Genomic DNA, 17464 nt, shown 5'->3' on the forward strand with positions numbered 1-17464 from the left:
CGGGCGGGGGCGCGGGCCGCCCCGGCGGCTTCCTCGGCCGGGTCCGGGGGCGTCCGCGGGCCGCGGGGACAGGCCGCGACGACGCCGACGGCCGCGCCGGGGGGGCGGGGGTCGCGGCGCTGGCGCGTTCCTTACCCTGCATGCTGCTGACGGCCGGGTGGCCCGGCGCCGGGGGCCCCACGGGGCCCGGGGTGCCGCTGCCGCTGCCGCCCCCGGAGCCGCCGCCGCCGCCGCTCGGGCTCGGAGCCGCCATTGTTGGGAGTGAGGAGCCGAGCGGCGCCGCGGCGGCTGCAATGCAGCAAGCTCGGCCTCTCGCACGGCCGAGGGGCGCGGCCAGCGCCCGCCTCGGCCACGCCCCCCGGCCCGCCTCCGACACGCCCCCGGACACGCCTCCCCGCGCGCGCGCGCGCGCGCGCGCTCCGGAGCCTGACGCCGAGCCGCGCCAGCTGCGGAGCCGCAGAACCGCCCAGGGCGCGGGTGCCCGGCCCCGGAGGAAGGCGGCCGGGCTGCCCCGGCGCTGCGGGCCGGCTCGCGGGGCCTAAGGCGCTTTGCAGCAGCGTTTACGAGCGCGGGTGCGCCGGGGAGGTTAGGGGACGCAGAGCTTTCGTCGCTCCCGCAGAGGCCTGCGACCCCAAGAAGTTTACGGGCCCCCTTGCTGGAAACCACAGAAGCCGAAATCAGACCGGGTCGAGCTGAACAGGACCCCCGGGGTCGTGCTTCCTGTCCAGCCTCTGGCAGGGCACTTCCAGAGGGCACGCTGGCTCTAGCTGTGGTCCCATCAGGAGCCCCTGTTAAGCTCCGCCCAACACCCCAACCCTCCACGCTGACCTGGGGGCTGGCTGCTACGGGGTGCTACTCAAAGCGACGTCTCCGGACTCTTCTCCAAACTGTGAATCAGAATCTACATTCTAAATAATATCCCCAGGAGGAGCTCGGTCAGCAGTTAAGCGTCAGACTTCGGCTCAGGTCATGATCTCACAGCTCATGAGTTCGAGCCCCGGCTTGGGCTCTGTGCAGACAGCTCAGAGCCTGGAGCCTGCTTCGGATTCTGCGTCTCCTTTTCTCTCTGCTCCTCCCCTGCTTGTGCTCTCTCTCTCTCTGTCTCTCAAAAATAAATAAACGTTAAAAAATTTTTTTAAATGATACCAGTATCTCTAAGTAATTTGTATGAACCTTAAATGTGAAAAACGGTATCTTAAGCCCCCAACACTCCCTGGCCTCCCAAAATACACTATTTACATCCCCAACTCCCCCTCAACACACACTGGGTTCCTTTGCCCACCTGCTCTACACCGTAGAAGACCAGCCATGGTCATTATTACCAACTATATAAAATGAAAACCTCCCCCCCAAACTCAGGTTTCCTCCAGTGCTTTGCACAGAGACTTTGATTCTAGGAAGGCAGCCGCTAAAAGCAGAAGAAAATAGTCCTCTGTGAGGCTAAGAGTTTCTGGGCCAATGGAAATGTAATTGATATGGTGAGACCCAGGTCTCCAGGCAGGGGTATGTCTTGCCTATAATTGAATGACCAACTGTGTACTATCGCAATTAATCTAAATGAATGACCAACTGTGCACTATCGCAATTAATCTAAATGAATGACCAACTGTGCACTATCGCAATTAATCTAAACTGTGGAGCTGGACGATCCCTGCCCTTTGGAAGCATTGCACAATGTATGCAAGGGCCTCGTTCTCAAACCTCCTTCCACACAGACCTTATCTGTGCTGGAACTTCCTCATACCATGTTGGAAAAGCGTGTCCTCGGTCACAAGGGCCCTCTGCCTTCTTGCCATGAACCCAACCTCAGCCTCCTCACGATTGCTCAGAAGCTAACAGGGGCTGCAGATGGGGCTTAGGAAAAGTAAGTCGGGGAGGCAACCAAGGCGTATTGAAGATGAAAACAGGAAGATGTACTTAAGGGGAGAGCCTTTCACTGAGTCTGCCTCGGAAAGGCCTGCCCTCAGAAGGTTTGGCTGACTGAGTGTCTTCAAGTCTAGCTCCTTATAAACGTTGCCGAATCGCCGTCTAAGCATCAGGAGTCCACCTGGTTCTTGTTGGTCCTGGGGAATCCTGTATGTGGGGTCGTTGGGGGGATCTTATGAGAACCAGAAAGAAAAGTTTCCCGTCCAGGCTGTTCAGTGCAGAGGACAGACTAAATATTCCATCTATGGCTTCTGCGTGGTGCTCCTGGAAAGAGAACAAATGACCAAGAAAAGGAGGAGGTGTGATTCAGTGAGATCCGTGACCTGAGCCGAAACCAAGAGTCGGACGCTTAACCGACGGAGCCACCCAGGAGCCCTGCCTGGTGTCCTTCTAAAGAGAATAAGGCACAGACACACACTGAGGGAAAACTGTGTGAAGACCCAAGGGAAGAGGTGACCATCTACAAACCAAGCAAGGAGACCTCAGAAGACATCAACCCTGCAAACACCTTGACCTCATGCTATGAGCCTCCGGGACTCTGAGAAAATAAATACCTGTTGTTTAAGCCACCTGGTCTGTGATACTTAGTTATGGCAGCCTTCGCCAACTCATACGTGGTTCAGAAAATGAATTGCTTAAAAGGATAGGTCTTTTAGTAATAAGAGTAGCTGGCATAACCTTTGGGGAGTGGGAAAGCCATTAAGCGATTGTCAATAATCAAGAAATTCATGGGCACTTGGCTGACTCGGTCAGAAGAGCGTGCAACTCTTGATCTCAGTGTCTTGAGTTTAAGCCCCATGTTGGGTACAGAAATAATCAATCAATCAATCAATCAATCTTTTTAAAAATTCACATTTGGAAGAGCTCCTTGAGAAAATCCCCAAATGAGCTTGAAGGTCTCAGCTCTGCCATGTAATGATATTTCTTTCCTTCTAAAAAGGATGGGAACGACAGATTAAGACCACTGCCATGGGGGCGCCTGGGTGACTCAGTAGGTTAAGTGGCTGACTTCACTCAGGTCATGATCTCTCTGTTCTTAGAGTTCAAGCCCTGTGTCAGGTTCTGTGCTGACGGCTCAGAGCCTGGAGCCTGCCTCGGATTCTGTGTCTCCCTCCCCCACTCACTCTCTGTCTCTCTCTTTCTCAAAAATAACTTTAAAAAAAATTTTTTTAAAGACCATTGCTGTGAGCAATGTATGTCAATATCAGAGTACGTTGTCCCCTAAGAGGGTGCAGAGAAGTGTGCATGTCTGCAGCTGGGATCATCTTTGTTTAGAAATCTAGCTTGCTGGTTTTTTGTTTTGTTTTGTTTTTTGAGAGAGAGAGAGAGCACAGGAGGGGCAGGGAGGGGCAGAGGGAGAGAGAGAGACAGAGAGAGACAGAGAGAGAGAGAGAGAGAGAGAGAGAGAGAAGAGAGAGTCTTAAGCAGAATCCATGCTCAGAGCCAAGCCAGACACGGGACTCGATCTTATGACCCCAGGATCGTGACCTGAGCCGAAATCAAGAGTTGGAGATTCAACCGACTGAGCCACCCAGGGATCCCTGGCTGGTTCTTTTTGATACCTATGTCTCAAAGGTTAGATTCCAAAGACATGTTTCACTTCACATTCCAAATAAAGTAACAGTATTTAACTAGATTTCACTTTAGGACCCCAATGTCAGCCTCTGAGAAAGCAAGAAGGGTCAAACACCACTATTTGGCTGGGCCAATCACCATTATCATAGCCACTATAAAGGCTCAGCAGCTTGGCTTTGAGCAAAACCATCTCCTGTCCACCCCCCCCCCCATCACTGAGGGCTCAAGACCAGATCATCCAATGACTGATTTTTGCCTCCCCAGGCAGAGGGCTGCAAGCTGTGCGGGTTTCTGGGTATTGGTTGAGTATTGCATTTAATTGGAAATAAAGCACATGTGAGAAGCTTTTAACTGCCATCAAAAGAACCCAAATTCTGTCGAGTTCTGCTAAAAGAAGGCATTAATTAGGGACACCTGGGTGGCTTGGTTGGTTAAGCGTCCGACTGTTGGTTTCAGCTCAGGCCATGAGTTTGAGCCCCTGTGTCAGACGATGCCCTGACAGAGGCTGCTTGGGATTCTCTTCCTCTCCTTCTCTCTCTACACCCCCCCCCCCACCCCACTCGCTCTCTCTCAAAATAATTTAATATAAAAAAACATTAATTGATTTTGACAATTAAAAATCATGCATGCATATACAAATTTATAGGTAAGGGGTACCTGGGTGGCTCAGTAGGTTGAGTCTCGAACTTCGGCTCAGGTCATGATCTCACAGCTCATGAGTTCGAGCCCCGCGTCGGGCTCCGTGCTCACAGCTCAGAGCCTGGAACCTGCTTCAGATTCTGTGTCTCCCTCTCTCTCTGCCCCTCCCCTGCTCATGCTCTGTCTCTCTTTCAAAACTAAATAAACATTAAAAATTTGTTCAAAGAGTAGAAAAATGGAAATACCCCACTCTAAGTCACTTACCACTATGTGAAAGGTGACATTGAAAGTATTAGCCATAGTCTGACCCGATACAAATATATACTAGAAGGATATGATTCTCATGGGCCAGAACATACCCACAGGCTGTCTTCATATTCTATATTCTGTTGATCTATCTTCACTATTAGAAAAACAAAAACAAAACAAAAACACAAAATGAAACAAACAAACAAAGAAAATACAACAGTGGGCATTCTGGGGGGAAGGAAGGAGTGAAGCATGATTGGAAAGGGACAGAAGGGAACTTTCCCTAAGGCAATGGTCATGTTCTGTACTTTGACAGGGGTTGGGTTACACAAGTGTATGCACTCATTAAAATGCTGCAAATATATGATCTAGATTTGTGCATTTCAATGTGGGTAAAGTATACATCAAAAGAAAAAAATCTAGAAATATCAAGTTCTAGCTAAAAGTATGAATGTAAAAGTCTTCAGGAGAACATATACTGATATCTGCAATTGACTTTGAAATGTATCAAAAACAAGATGGCGAATGAAAGGATAGTGGGATGGATAAATGGATACATATGTGCAAAATCCAGGTAGTGAGTAGACTGGTGTGAACGATTTTTTTCAATTGCATGAAATTTTCATAATAAAATATTAGGGGGAAATGAAAAACCCAATAAAACAAAAAATCACACGTACATTAAACATATTGCTAAATTATATTGCCTCCTTGCCCAAAATTACAAACCAAGTAATATAACTTCTAATGACTGAGTATAAATTTGTCTAATTTAATTGAGTAGGTTTCTTATAAAAATCAGAAAGTATTGAAACTTCTTATCTAAAGGAAAGGAATCACCTAGGGTACAGCTGTGTAGGGTCCTCATGTGCAAGGATATATGTTGCTGTGGACTTATGTGAGACCATACGGGCACCTCTAGCTAAGTCAAGATCTTAGGATTTAATAATTACTTAAAGGAGGACATTGTGGTTTTTGTTTTCCAGATTAAGTAACAATATCTGGTTTGAATTTAATAACATTGTTTTGTTTCATTGTTGTTGTTGTTTTTTGTAACAGCTTTGAGCTGTAATTCACATACCATATAATTCACCCATTTGAAGTATACAGTTCAGCCTGATTATAGCTACCCTTGTGAGTAACATTGTATTCGACATTGTATTTAACATTGTATACACCTGCAGTGACCACTGAAATACACAATGGCAGACATTGTATATTTTATAAACTAAAATAAAAATAAAATCAGGCGTTCATTTCAAGAAGAGCCATCTGGGGCACCTGGGTGGCTCAGTCGGGTAAGCGTCTGACTTCGGCTCAGGTCATGATCTCACACTCCATGAGTTCGAGCCCCGTGTCAGGCTCTGTGCTGACAGCTCGGCACCTGGAGCCTGCTTCGGATTCTGCGTCTCCCTCTCTCTCTGCCCCTCCCCGGCTCATGCTCTGTCTCAAAAATAAATAAACATTTAAAAAAATTTTTTTAAAAAAAAGAAGAGCCATCACAGCACAAACTCTTGTGACCATAGATCAGTCACTTTGGGTATAATCAGACTACATTAACTATACCAATCAGAGCTCAAGAAAGCTGTGTCTTTTCCCAAGAGATATACACAGAGCTGTTAGCTTACTCTAACCATCAGAAATCAGTAACCAAACTTAATTAATAGTTGATAAAGTACTTTATCAACAATGTAGATTAATTGACAAATTATTGCTAGACACATAGGAATTCTTTATTTTTGGAATGTTGAAAAGATCGAATTACCCAATAATCAGAATTAATAATGAAGTCATACACTATACATGGGATAAAAATGTTAATGAGCAGGAGAGAAGATGTCACAAGAACAAAAAGTCAGAATTAGGTTTTATAAAAAGACAAAGCAGATAGAGTCTTTGGGAAAATGAAACTTAACTTTACATTAGCCAGATGCTACAAGTTTTGTTAACACTAAATAATACATCTATGAAAACTACCCCATTGAACCCCAGGAACACTTCATATGTTTGTTTATTTGTTTGTGGTACATAAATGCCAGACAAATTTTATTGAAGTTTTAATTTTATTATTATTTTTAGGTAATGTCTATGCCCATTGTGGTGCTCAAACTCACGACCCTGAGGGTCGCTTCGGTGGCTCTGTCGGTTGAGCATCCGACTTCGGCTCAGGTCATGATCTCGCAGTTGACAAGTTTGAGCCCTGCATCGAGCTCTGTGCTAACAGCTCAGAGCCTGGAGCCTGTTTCGGATTCTGTGTCTCCCTCTCTCTCTGCCCCTCCCCCACTCATGCTCTGTCTCTCTCTGTCTCAAAAATAAATACTAAAAAAAATTAAAAGAAAAAACAAACCCACGACCCTGAGATCAAGGGTCGCATGCTCTACTTACTGAACCAGCCAGGCACCCCAACTTTTATTTATTTTAATACCTAAAAAGCACATAAACCAGCAAATGAACATTAACAATGAAATAGAAAAAAATGAGGAAAAGATAAATGCAAATAACTTATAAACAAGTGATTCCAAGTCTCATTCATAATTATAGTAATATGCATTAAAATAATAATATACACTTCCTTAGAAAATCGACAAATATGATTAGATAATATATTTTCCTGTTGACCTTTTTTATTTTTTAAAATATATTTTAATGCTTATTATTTATTTTTGAGAGAGAGACAGAGTGCCAGGGGGAAGGAGTAGAGAGAGAGGGAGACACAGAATCTGAAGCAGGCTCCAGGCTCCGAGCTGTCAGCACAGAGCCCGATGTGGGGCTCGAACCCAAAGACCCTGAGATCTTGACCTGAGTCGAAGTTGGACACACTAACTGAGCCACCCAGGTGCCCTGTTGACCTTTTAAAAAAATTTTTATTAAAAAAATTTTTTTTTATTTATTTATGTAATCTCTACATGCAACAAAGGGCTCAAACTCATGACCCTGAGATGAAGAGTCACATGCTCTAATGACTAAGCCAGCCAGGCACCCCAACTTTTATTTAATAGCTAAAAAGTACATAAACCAATAAACGAATATCAACACTGAAATAGAAAAAGAAGAGTAAAAGATAAATACAAATGGCTTATGAAACAGTGATTCCAAGTCTCATTCATAATTATGGTAATATGCATTAAAATAATAAAACACACTTGGGGTGCCTGGGTGATTCAGTAAGTTAAGCGTCCGGCTTCAGCTCAGGTCATGTCACGGTTCATGAGTTCAAGCCCCGCGTTGGGCTCTGTGCTGACAGCTCGGAGCCTGGAGCCTGCTTCAGATTCTGTGTCCCCTCTCTCTCCACACCACCCCTGCTTGTGCTCTCTCTCTCTTTCAAAAATGAATAAACATTAAAAATTTTTTCCCAATAATAATATACACTTCCTTAGAAAATAGACAAATGTAATTAAGTAATATATTTTCCTGTTGACTTTTTTTAGTTTTTTAAATATATTTTAATGTTTATTACTTATTTTTGAGAGAGAGAGAGACAGAGCACAAGCAGGGGAGGGGCAGAGAGAGACACAGAATCCGAAGCAGGCTCCAGGCTCCGAGCTGTCAGCACAGAGCCTGTCATGGGGCTTGAACTCACGAACTGTGAGATCTTGACCTGAGCCGAAGTTGGACACTTAACTGACTGAGCCACCCAGGTGCCCTGTTGAACTTAAAAAAAAAAAAAAAAAAAATTATTTATTTATGTAATCTCGACACCCAACATAGGGCTCAAACCTCATGACCCTGAGATCAAGAGTCACATGCTCTGCTGACTAAGCCAGCCAGGCACCCCTTCTGTTGACCTTTCTAACAAATGAATTATTTCAGGTACAAGCTGCCATTAGTTTGAAGAAAGGTTTCTGTTAACTGAAGTCACTTCATTCATTTAAAGGCGGGCTCCCCCTGATCTTATCTCAGTTCTCAGACAGAAACTGGCACACGGCCCCTGATAGCTCACAAAACATAGGCGCATTCTCATACCAGTTCAGAGTTAAGACTTGCCCGTTGATGTGACCTCAGAATTTGTTATAAGGAAATAAGATTTGGGGGCGCCTGGCTGCCTCAGTTGGTAGACCATGTGATTCTCCATCTCAGGGTTGTGAGTTTGAGCCCCATGTTGGGCGTAGAGATTACTTAAAAATAAATTCTTGGGGCGCCTGGGTGGCTCAGTCAGTTGAGCGTCTGACTTCGGCTCAGGTCATGATCTCGTGGTTCGTGAGTTGGAGCCCCATGTCCGGCTCTGTGCTGAGAGCTCAGAGCCTGGAGCCTGCTTCGGATTCTGTGTGTCCCTCTCTCTGCCCCTCCCCCACTCATGCTCTGTCCCTCTTGCTTTCAAAAATAAATAAAACATTAAAAAAGTTTTAAAAATGCAAAGACTAGGTTGCCTGGGTGGCTCAGTTGGTTAAGCATCGGACTCCTGATCTCAGCTCAGGTCTTGATCTCAGGGTCATGAGCTCAAGCCCAACACTATGTGAAGCCTACTTTAAAAAAAAAAAAAAAAAAAAGGCAAGGATGTTTAACGTCACTCAAAGAAAACAGAGTGCAAATTAAAACCACACCAAGTTACCATTTTTTTTTCAACTATCTAACAAGCAAAATTTACACTATATGTTGATACGAGTGTGGAAAATGGACATTCTATACATTGCTGATGGGAATACATATTTGCACAATCACTGGAGGGCAATGTAGCAATATCTACCAAAATTACAAATGCATTTTCCCTTTAACCCAAAGACTATATACTTCTAGGAGTTTATTCCTGCAGATACACTTATTTAAAAAAATTTTTTTTTAATGTTTATTCATTTTTTGTGAGACAGAGAGAGAGAGAGAGACAAAGTGTGAGTGGGGGAGGGGCAGACAGAGAGGGAGACGCAGAATCTGAAGCAGGCTCCAGGCTCTGGGCTGTCAGCACAGAGCCCAACGCGGGGCTCCAACCCACGAACCGCGAGATCGTGACCTGAGCTGAAGTCGGACGCTTAACCGACTGAACCACCCAGGTGCCCCTAAACAGTTACATTTTACTTTTGATCTTAGCCAAAAGGCTGAGATCTTAGTTACATTTGATCTTAGCCAAAAGGCTGAGAAGTGATTAAACAGTTACCTTTTAAAATAACTCGAAAACATAAATTATTTTTTTTCTTAACGTTTTATTTATTTTTGAGACAGGGAGAGACAGAGCATGAACAGGGGAGGGTCAGAGAGAGGGAGACACAGAATCTGAAACAGGCTCCAGGCTCTGAGCCATCAGCCCAGAGCCCGACGCGGGGCTCGAACTCACGGACCGCGAGATCATGACCTGACCCAAAGTCGGCCGCTCAACCGACTGAGCCACCCAGGCACCCCCCAAAAAACATAAATTATTTTTGAAGTATTTTATAAAAAGGTAGGTCTTTTTCTTATCCATGTAGATTCTATTTGACTTCCAGAAAATGTTTCCATTTTTCTTTTTATTAAATCGGAAATGTACTGAGTTTATTCTTGGCTACCATTCTGCTTGAATACCAAAGAATTATAAGATACATAGATGATGAATCCTGTAAGAATTCAGTAGACATTTATTACTGGATTAATACAGCAAAATTCATCGATAGTACTTTTTTACTTAGAAGTCTTCTTTGGCGGAGGTCCTGGGTGGCTCAGTCAGGTAAGTGTCTGACTTTGGCTCAGGTCATGACTCATGGCTCATGAGTTCGAGACCCACATCAGGCTCACTGTTGTCAGCACAGAGCCTGCCTTGGATCCTCTGTCCTCCCCCTCCCCCCCCCGCCGCCTCCCCTCTATAGCTTAAGGTCTCTCTCTCTCTCAAAAATGAATAAACATTCAAAAAAAAATCTTCATTGGTTCTTTTAATTTGCAAACTTGGGTGGTGTGAGTGGTTCTCAGAGTAGCTCTGTGGGACACATAGGCTCACAAACAAGGTTGTCTACACCAGTCCGTGTCTCTTTGAACATATCCTGGGACAATGTGACTGTTGGGGGTGCTGACCCACACCCCCAGTGGAGAATCTGTGTATAACTTTTGGCTCCCTAAAAACTTAACTGATAAAACCTATTGTTGACTGGAAGCCTTACCAATAACACAAATAGTCAATTAAGTTGTATTTCGCATATCATATGTATTATATATTATATAATATATAATACATATATATTATGTATATGTTGTATATTATACATATACATATGCATATATGTACATATATGTACATATATACATATGTATATATGTATATTATGTATATATGTATATATATAATATATATTATGTATTTCACATATCATATGTATTATATATGTATTCTTACAATAAAGTAAGCTAGAGCAAAGAAAATAGTACTAAGAAAATCACAAGAAAAAGAAAGTACATTTACAATACTGCACTTTATTTTTTGAGAAAAAAAAAAAAACTTCATGTATAAGAAAACCCACACTGTTCAAACCCATGTGGTCCAAAGGCCCACTGTATATGTTTTCAGGTACATGGAGGAAATCCAAGAGCATTTAGTGTATTCTTCACTGAGGAAGAAGTACAGATCCCACTTTATAAGTGAGGACAACCCCAAACACAGCAAAACTTTGGATCGCGAGTAACTTGTTCTGCAAGTGTTCTACAAGACCAGCAAACATTTCTAATAAATTTTAACTTAATAAATGATCGATGTCTTGCCATATGCATCACACGATGCTGAACGTCACACAATCACAACTGAGTGATCACAATGGTTCTTCTCTCTCTTGTTGAGGGATTGTGGGTGATCGTTCAATGCAATGTCGCATTTCCTTGAAATCCTCAAAAGGAGGCAAAGCAAGTGTCATTGGATAGGCTCCTTGTTAAAGTTGTACGAAAAGAAAAAGATTCCACTGAGCCAATAGATAGCCGTGATTCTGTTAGCGATAGTGAACGTCTTCCTACGCAATAACCCTCCTCTCTCTTATCTCCGTCACACCAACATGAAGGTGTTCAAAGGTAAGTGCAGGTGAATTTGTTTCTTTTTCTTTATATTTTGTATTTTCTTTATTATTTTGTATGATATTACAGCATTGTGATCATTTTTATACGAATATTTTTGGGTTGTGGAATGAATCGTCTAAGTTTCTATTATTTCTTATCGGGAGATTTGCTTTGATATACAAGTGCTTTGGATTACAAGCATGTTTCCAGAATGAATTACGCTAGCAAACCAAGGTTTTACTGTTCTTGTTTCCCTCTCCGAGATGGGACTTGAGATTCTAACTCCTTCTTTCCTTTTTTTTTTTTTTTTTTTGCCCCCAGTGCACACTGGCTGAGATCTATATAACTCTAGTTCTCATATATCATGAATTTTCCAGGGCAGTCACAATTGCAAATACTATGTTCCCAATTATGAACCATGAGATCTCGATTCTGGTTCTGGAAATACAGGTACAGTACACCCAGGCTGAACTCTTATCTGTTGACTTTGGCCAATTCCTTAGTATTTCCCTCTTGGAAGTTCCCCTGCAAAAATGGGGAAATTGGAGAAGAGAAGTTCCTAGTTGCCTCGTGCCTCAACCAGATGAGCAGATGAGCAAGGAATCCGGCTCTGACAAAGGCGATGCCCAGCCCCGTCTGCAGCAGTCAGCCGTGTCTTTCTCCACCGAGTACCCCTACACCCTCTGGCTGGCAAAGCTCTTAGACATCCCCAATGGGCTCTAAACCCCAGAATCCAAGTTGGGCATCATTAACATCTCATCTCCTGTGTTCTAGATAATATTCCTGGGCAATCTGATGCAAAAGCCTTCAGAGGCCAGGTAGTAAAGTACTATGAACATACAAAGAGACCTGATTTAAAGAGATGGTCAGACTTAGGATGAACAGAGAACATGCACCATAAAAGGCATTCCCATTCAAAGAAAGTGTTAAAATTGTGTGTGTCACACAAAATACTGGCTGCCAGTTTGCAGCTCCTGGTTTGGAGGGTCCACAGTGGCATCGGAGAGAAGGGGCCTTGGATAGAATTCTGTTTGCTTTAAAGTATATGTGCCGTGCCTAATGCTTGGTGACCAGCTCCTTCCAACATGGGCTTGCTTTGTGCCTTTGGGACATGCTGTTTTTTCTGCACGTTTCCACGGGCAACCCAAGCCTCCCTGCGGTGACCCTCTTCAAGACTTTCTAAGACGGGCTACCACTGTTGATCGACTTCCTTTTTTCCCCCTTCTCCTAACACTACATAATGAATAGGTTACATTCTGGAAAAACATTAAACAAACAAACAAACAAACAAACAAACCGTGGTGTCTGGTTAATCCCAATGCTTTTGCGTCTGTATGTTCTCCAATGTTCAGACCCCTTCTGCTAATTAGCTGTAGCAGATGAGTCACCTGTCTTGCTATCTCCCCAAGGGAAGAAAAAGCTTGCTTCTCCTATTGATCTAGGAGACCTTCAGGAGTCACCACATGCTCCTGGAAGCTTCTGTCAGAGAGAGGAAAGTTCAATCTGCAAAAGCCAGTGCGGACAGAAACTCAACATGGGCAGATGTCCAGCCATTCCTAGCATCAGACAGCAGGCACAGATGGGGCTCCCCACTGTTCAGTGCTGATGGGATTTACTGGAGTCAAGGCCATCAAGAAGAGGTAAATGTCACAGACGTAGCAGGGGCAAAGTCTAGTTGTCTGTCCACTCAGTAAAAGGTCATGCAGCTTAAGCCAAAGGAGGCTCATGGGTGCCGAGAAGTGACCATGCAAAAAACAGGAGTCAGTTAACAAGGGGTCGAGATGAGGCACTGATACGGGGGCCAGAGAAGGAGAATCCTGGGTGGTGGAAGGTTTCAGGGGGTCTGACTCCTCTTACTCAATCCTCTAAGATTGTTACCTGAATAGAACTCCCCAAGTTTTAAAGGGGCCCTGGTCAGTTAATGAGATGAAGAATCACCTCTAGAGCCAGATGCTTTCCAGATCAGCATTTTTCCAGAAAAAGGAGCTGGAGCTCTTTTCTGGCACAAACTGAAATTCAAAAGGGGGATCAACGTGTATAGAGCGTCTTGACCAGGTTTGATCCCAGCATTCAGTGAATTTTAGGCCTAACACTCTCCTTCATGAGGGAAACTGGAGTCTTGGTCTCTACAAGGACAGAGATTAAGCTCGGAACAAAGAGAGATAAAATAAACTGCAGATCGAGACGGCATCCACAATTTTCTTCTGGGATTACTTGTAGTCTTGAAGAAGTAGATGAAATGTATTACACTATTGCAGACTGCATCACAGTTTAGGTTACTAAATTCATTTAGTTGAGACCACATGTCTAATCATTACAAAGTGTTTTGTTTTCCTTCTCTGATATCTGGGCATCATGTTGAAACACTGTGGCAAAAATGCTTATGCTCAGATATAATAATTTTTTATGGTAATTCTTTTCATGAATGTATTCTAAAATGGACGTTATATAAAAATCAGGATACTGGTAACAGGGAGATTTTATTACGTGCCAGGCTCATCGCAGGCATTTTAATTTTTTTAAATGTTTATTTTATTTTTTTATTATTTATTTTTGACAGAGACAGAGACAGAGCACGAGCGGTGGAGGGGCAGAGAGAGAGAGGGAGACACAGAATCCAAAGCAGGCTCCAGGCTCTGAGCTGTCAGCACAGAGCTTGACGTGGGACTCGAATTCACAAACTGTGAGACCATGACCTGAGCCGAAGTCGGACGCTCTACTGACTGAGCCACCCAGGTGCCCCAACGTTTATTTTTGAGAGACAGACAGAGTGTGAGTGGGGGAGGAGCAGAGAGAGAGGGAGACACAGAATCCTAACCAGGCTCCAGGCTCCAAGCTATCAGGCTCCAGGCTCCGAGGTGTCAGCACAGAGCCCGACGCGGGGCTTGAACTCCTGAACCTCGAGATCATGACCTGAGCCGAAGTCGGACGCTCACCAACTGAGCCACCCAGGTGCCCCTCATTGGAGGCATTTTATATACATCATCTCAGTTAATTCTCTTAACAATCCTAAGAAGTAAGTGGTATCACGGGGCACCTGGGTGGCTCAGTCGGTTAAGTGCCCGACTCTTGGGTTTGGCTCAGGTCATGATCTCACAGCTTCACGAGTTTGAGCCCCATGTCAGGCTCTGTGCTGGCAGTGTGGAGCCTGCTTGGGATTCTCTCTCTCCTTCTCTCTCTACCCCTCCCCCACCTTCACTGTCTCTGTCTCTCTCAAAATAAATAAATAAACTCAAAAAAAATTTTTCGAAGTAGGTGGTATTATATCTCTCATTTTATCAATGAGAAAACTTGAGGTGCCCAAAGGTGGCTACACTATGATCATAAAGAGGCTTCTTTCTTTCTTTCTTTCTCAAAAATGTATATTTATTTTGAGAGGGAGAGGGAGCTAGTGAGGGGCAGAGAGAGAGGCAGACAGAGGGTCCAAAGCAAAGAGCCTGATGCGGGGCTTGAACCCAGGAACCAGGGGATCATGATCTGAGATGAAGTTGGATGCTTAACTGACTGAGCCACCCAGGTGTCCCCTAAAGAGGCTTCTATGGATAAAAGTCAGCACTGAAAAGTTGTTCCATTTTAGCTTCTGTCAAAAGCATCCTAATTACCAGTCAACTGTGTTACTCCCTGTGCTGTGCTCAAGTAAGTTTTGGAAACCCGCTAGATCTGTTTGTCTCTTGAAGTTTGAGTTAATAGACCATCATCGATACCGTGTGCTGGAATGCTTCTCCTCAGATCAGTGCTAAATGCATCACGCTGGAAATTTGTTTAAAAGTCCTATATCGGGGCGCCTGGGTGGCGCAGTCGGTTAAGCGTCCGACTTCAGCCAGGTCACGATCTCGCGGTCCGTGAGTTCGAGCCCCGCGTCGGGCTCTGGGCTGATGGCTCAGAGCCTGGAGCCTGTTTCCGGTTCTGTGTCTCCCTCTCTCTCTCTGCCCCTCCCCCATTCGTGCTCTGTCTCTCTCTGTCCCAAAAATAAAATAAAAAAAAAAGTTGAAAAAAAAATAAATAAATAAAAGTCCTATATCCAGGTCCTACCTCGCAGAGAATCTTATTAAGGGCAAAGGCAAGAAATCTGGGTTTAACATGCCTTCTGTGCCATGGATTTTCAGCCAGATTTGAGAAGCCTGATGTAGAGCAGCGGGCTCTACTCTTTTCCAATCAAGCACTCTTTTCTCCTTTTTTTAAGTGTATTTATTTTGAGAAAGAGTGTGTGTGTGTGCGTGCGCGCGCGCGCAGGGGTGGGGTGGGGGAGGGGGGGGACAGAGGGGAAAGAGAGAATCCCAAGCAGGCTCCACACTCAGCTCAGAGCCCAGCAGGGGGCTCCGTCTCCTGAACTGTGAGATCACGACCCAAGCGGAAATCAAGATGCTTAACCCACTGAGCCACCCAGGCGCCCCAGATCGAGTCTTGGTTTCACGCTCTGTTATGCCGAGATTTTTCAGGTCTTGTTCTAAGTTTATTTTTGACACTTAGCGTTAATGGTTGCCATAAGCGAAAATCCACACACACACACACACACACACACACACACAACCCTCCAAATGGAAAAAGTACATCATAGGCAGTACACATTCATTTTTCAGTACCATCTGCTAATTAAGCAAAAGTTTTTGATGAAATGGTGCTACCACTTTCCACAGTCCCTGATGTAAGTCAGTACCTCTCGCAAACTAATTGGAAGGCACGTTGCATTTTAACAATGCCGACCTGCAGACTTAAAATGAGAAGCACTAGACCTTTTTTTTTACATGGATGGATTTTTATTCATTAGGACCTCAAAAGAGGATATCAAGCATTTTTCATTAGATTTAATGAAAGTTCATAAAGTACCTGACGGGATATTATACGACCTTAAACATTGCTGAAAAATTATCTTCATGTTCTAGATATATATTTTTTCTGGATAGATTAAATATATAATCTGTATGTATATAATCTCTCTCTCTCTCTATAAATATATATAATCTGTGTTATATAATCTTTATGTATTTGTAATTTGTATATGGTTAATAATCTGTATATATACACTGTCACATATACATGCATGTTTACATACAGAGTATATACTTATATTTTCCTGTGTAATTATACATATATATACATGCATACATATACTTACATATAGAATGTATAAGTAGACATATTTTTGTGTATATAAGTATATATACTATATATAAATATACATACATATATAGTTAGGATAACATAATAGTCACCTTAACTATGAATAGTGGATACAATCGTACATTTCTAATAGACTTCTTTCTAATAGACTCTAATAGACATTTCTAATAGACTCTAATTTTTCAAAAATCTTTATTTTTGAGAGATAGAGACAGAGTGTGAGTGTGGGAGGAACAGAGAAAGAGGGAGACACAGAATCCAAAGCAGGCTCCAGGCTCCGAGCTGTCAGCACAGAGCCCGACATGGGGCTCAAACCCACAAACCGTGAGATCATGACCTGAGCCGAAGTCGGACGCTCAATTGACTGAGCCACCCAGGCGCCCCTCTAGTAGACTCCTTAATATTTGAAATTACTTTGCTTGAGTTTTGGTCAGGTCTGATCAGGTTGGCACAATTTCCCAACGTATCTGAAAAAGAGCTCATGCTACAAGTGTAGTTCTATCATTTTCCTGTTGGTTAACTGTACCTGCATCAATTTTTTTAAGTGTATGTAATTATTTTTCAGAGAGACAGAGACTGGCAAGAGTAGGGGAAGGGGCGGAGAGAGAGAGGGAGACAGAGAATCCTAAGCAGGCTTTGCACTCTCAGTACGGAACCTGAGACGGGGCTCGAACTCATGGAACAGTGAGATCATGGCCTGAGCTGACACCAGGAGTCGGACGCTTATAACTGAATGAACCACCCAGGCACCCCTGTACCTGCATTATTAGTGTGCCCTTCAAACTGAGATTACTTTGCAGGAACTTTAAAAATGATGTGTTCATTTTGTTAGGATTCATTCAGTTAAAACTAGGTAATGTAATCCATAATTCCACTGAATACAACACATGTCAATCTCAGCATATCTCGCTTATTATATTTCAATAATTAGAAAGCAAAGGAAGATGTGGGACCCTACTGTTAACTGCCCCATGGCATGGACCTTCTCCTCTTCCCTCATGGCGTCCCCCTTCTG

The 17464-nt window shown here is 43.8% G+C and overlaps 1 protein-coding gene across 1 annotated transcript in view; it reads right to left on the minus strand.

The window, feature by feature from the left end:
- Nucleotides 1-253, minus strand: part of MAP2K4 (mitogen-activated protein kinase kinase 4) — a 140182-nt gene extending 139929 nt beyond the window's left edge. The window contains exon 1 of the mRNA XM_047089781.1: nucleotides 136-253. Coding sequence (XP_046945737.1) covers nucleotides 136-253 — 118 coding nt within the window. The remainder of the gene's footprint in view (nucleotides 1-135) is intronic.
- Between the last annotated feature and the right edge of the window lie 17211 nt (nucleotides 254-17464).

Source organism: Lynx rufus, unplaced genomic scaffold, assembly GCF_022079265.1.
Source record: "Lynx rufus isolate CCGP_SWC_20201006 ecotype Redwood Valley unplaced genomic scaffold, mLynRuf1.p SCAF_28, whole genome shotgun sequence".
NCBI classification, from domain to species: Eukaryota; Metazoa; Chordata; class Mammalia; order Carnivora; family Felidae; genus Lynx; species Lynx rufus.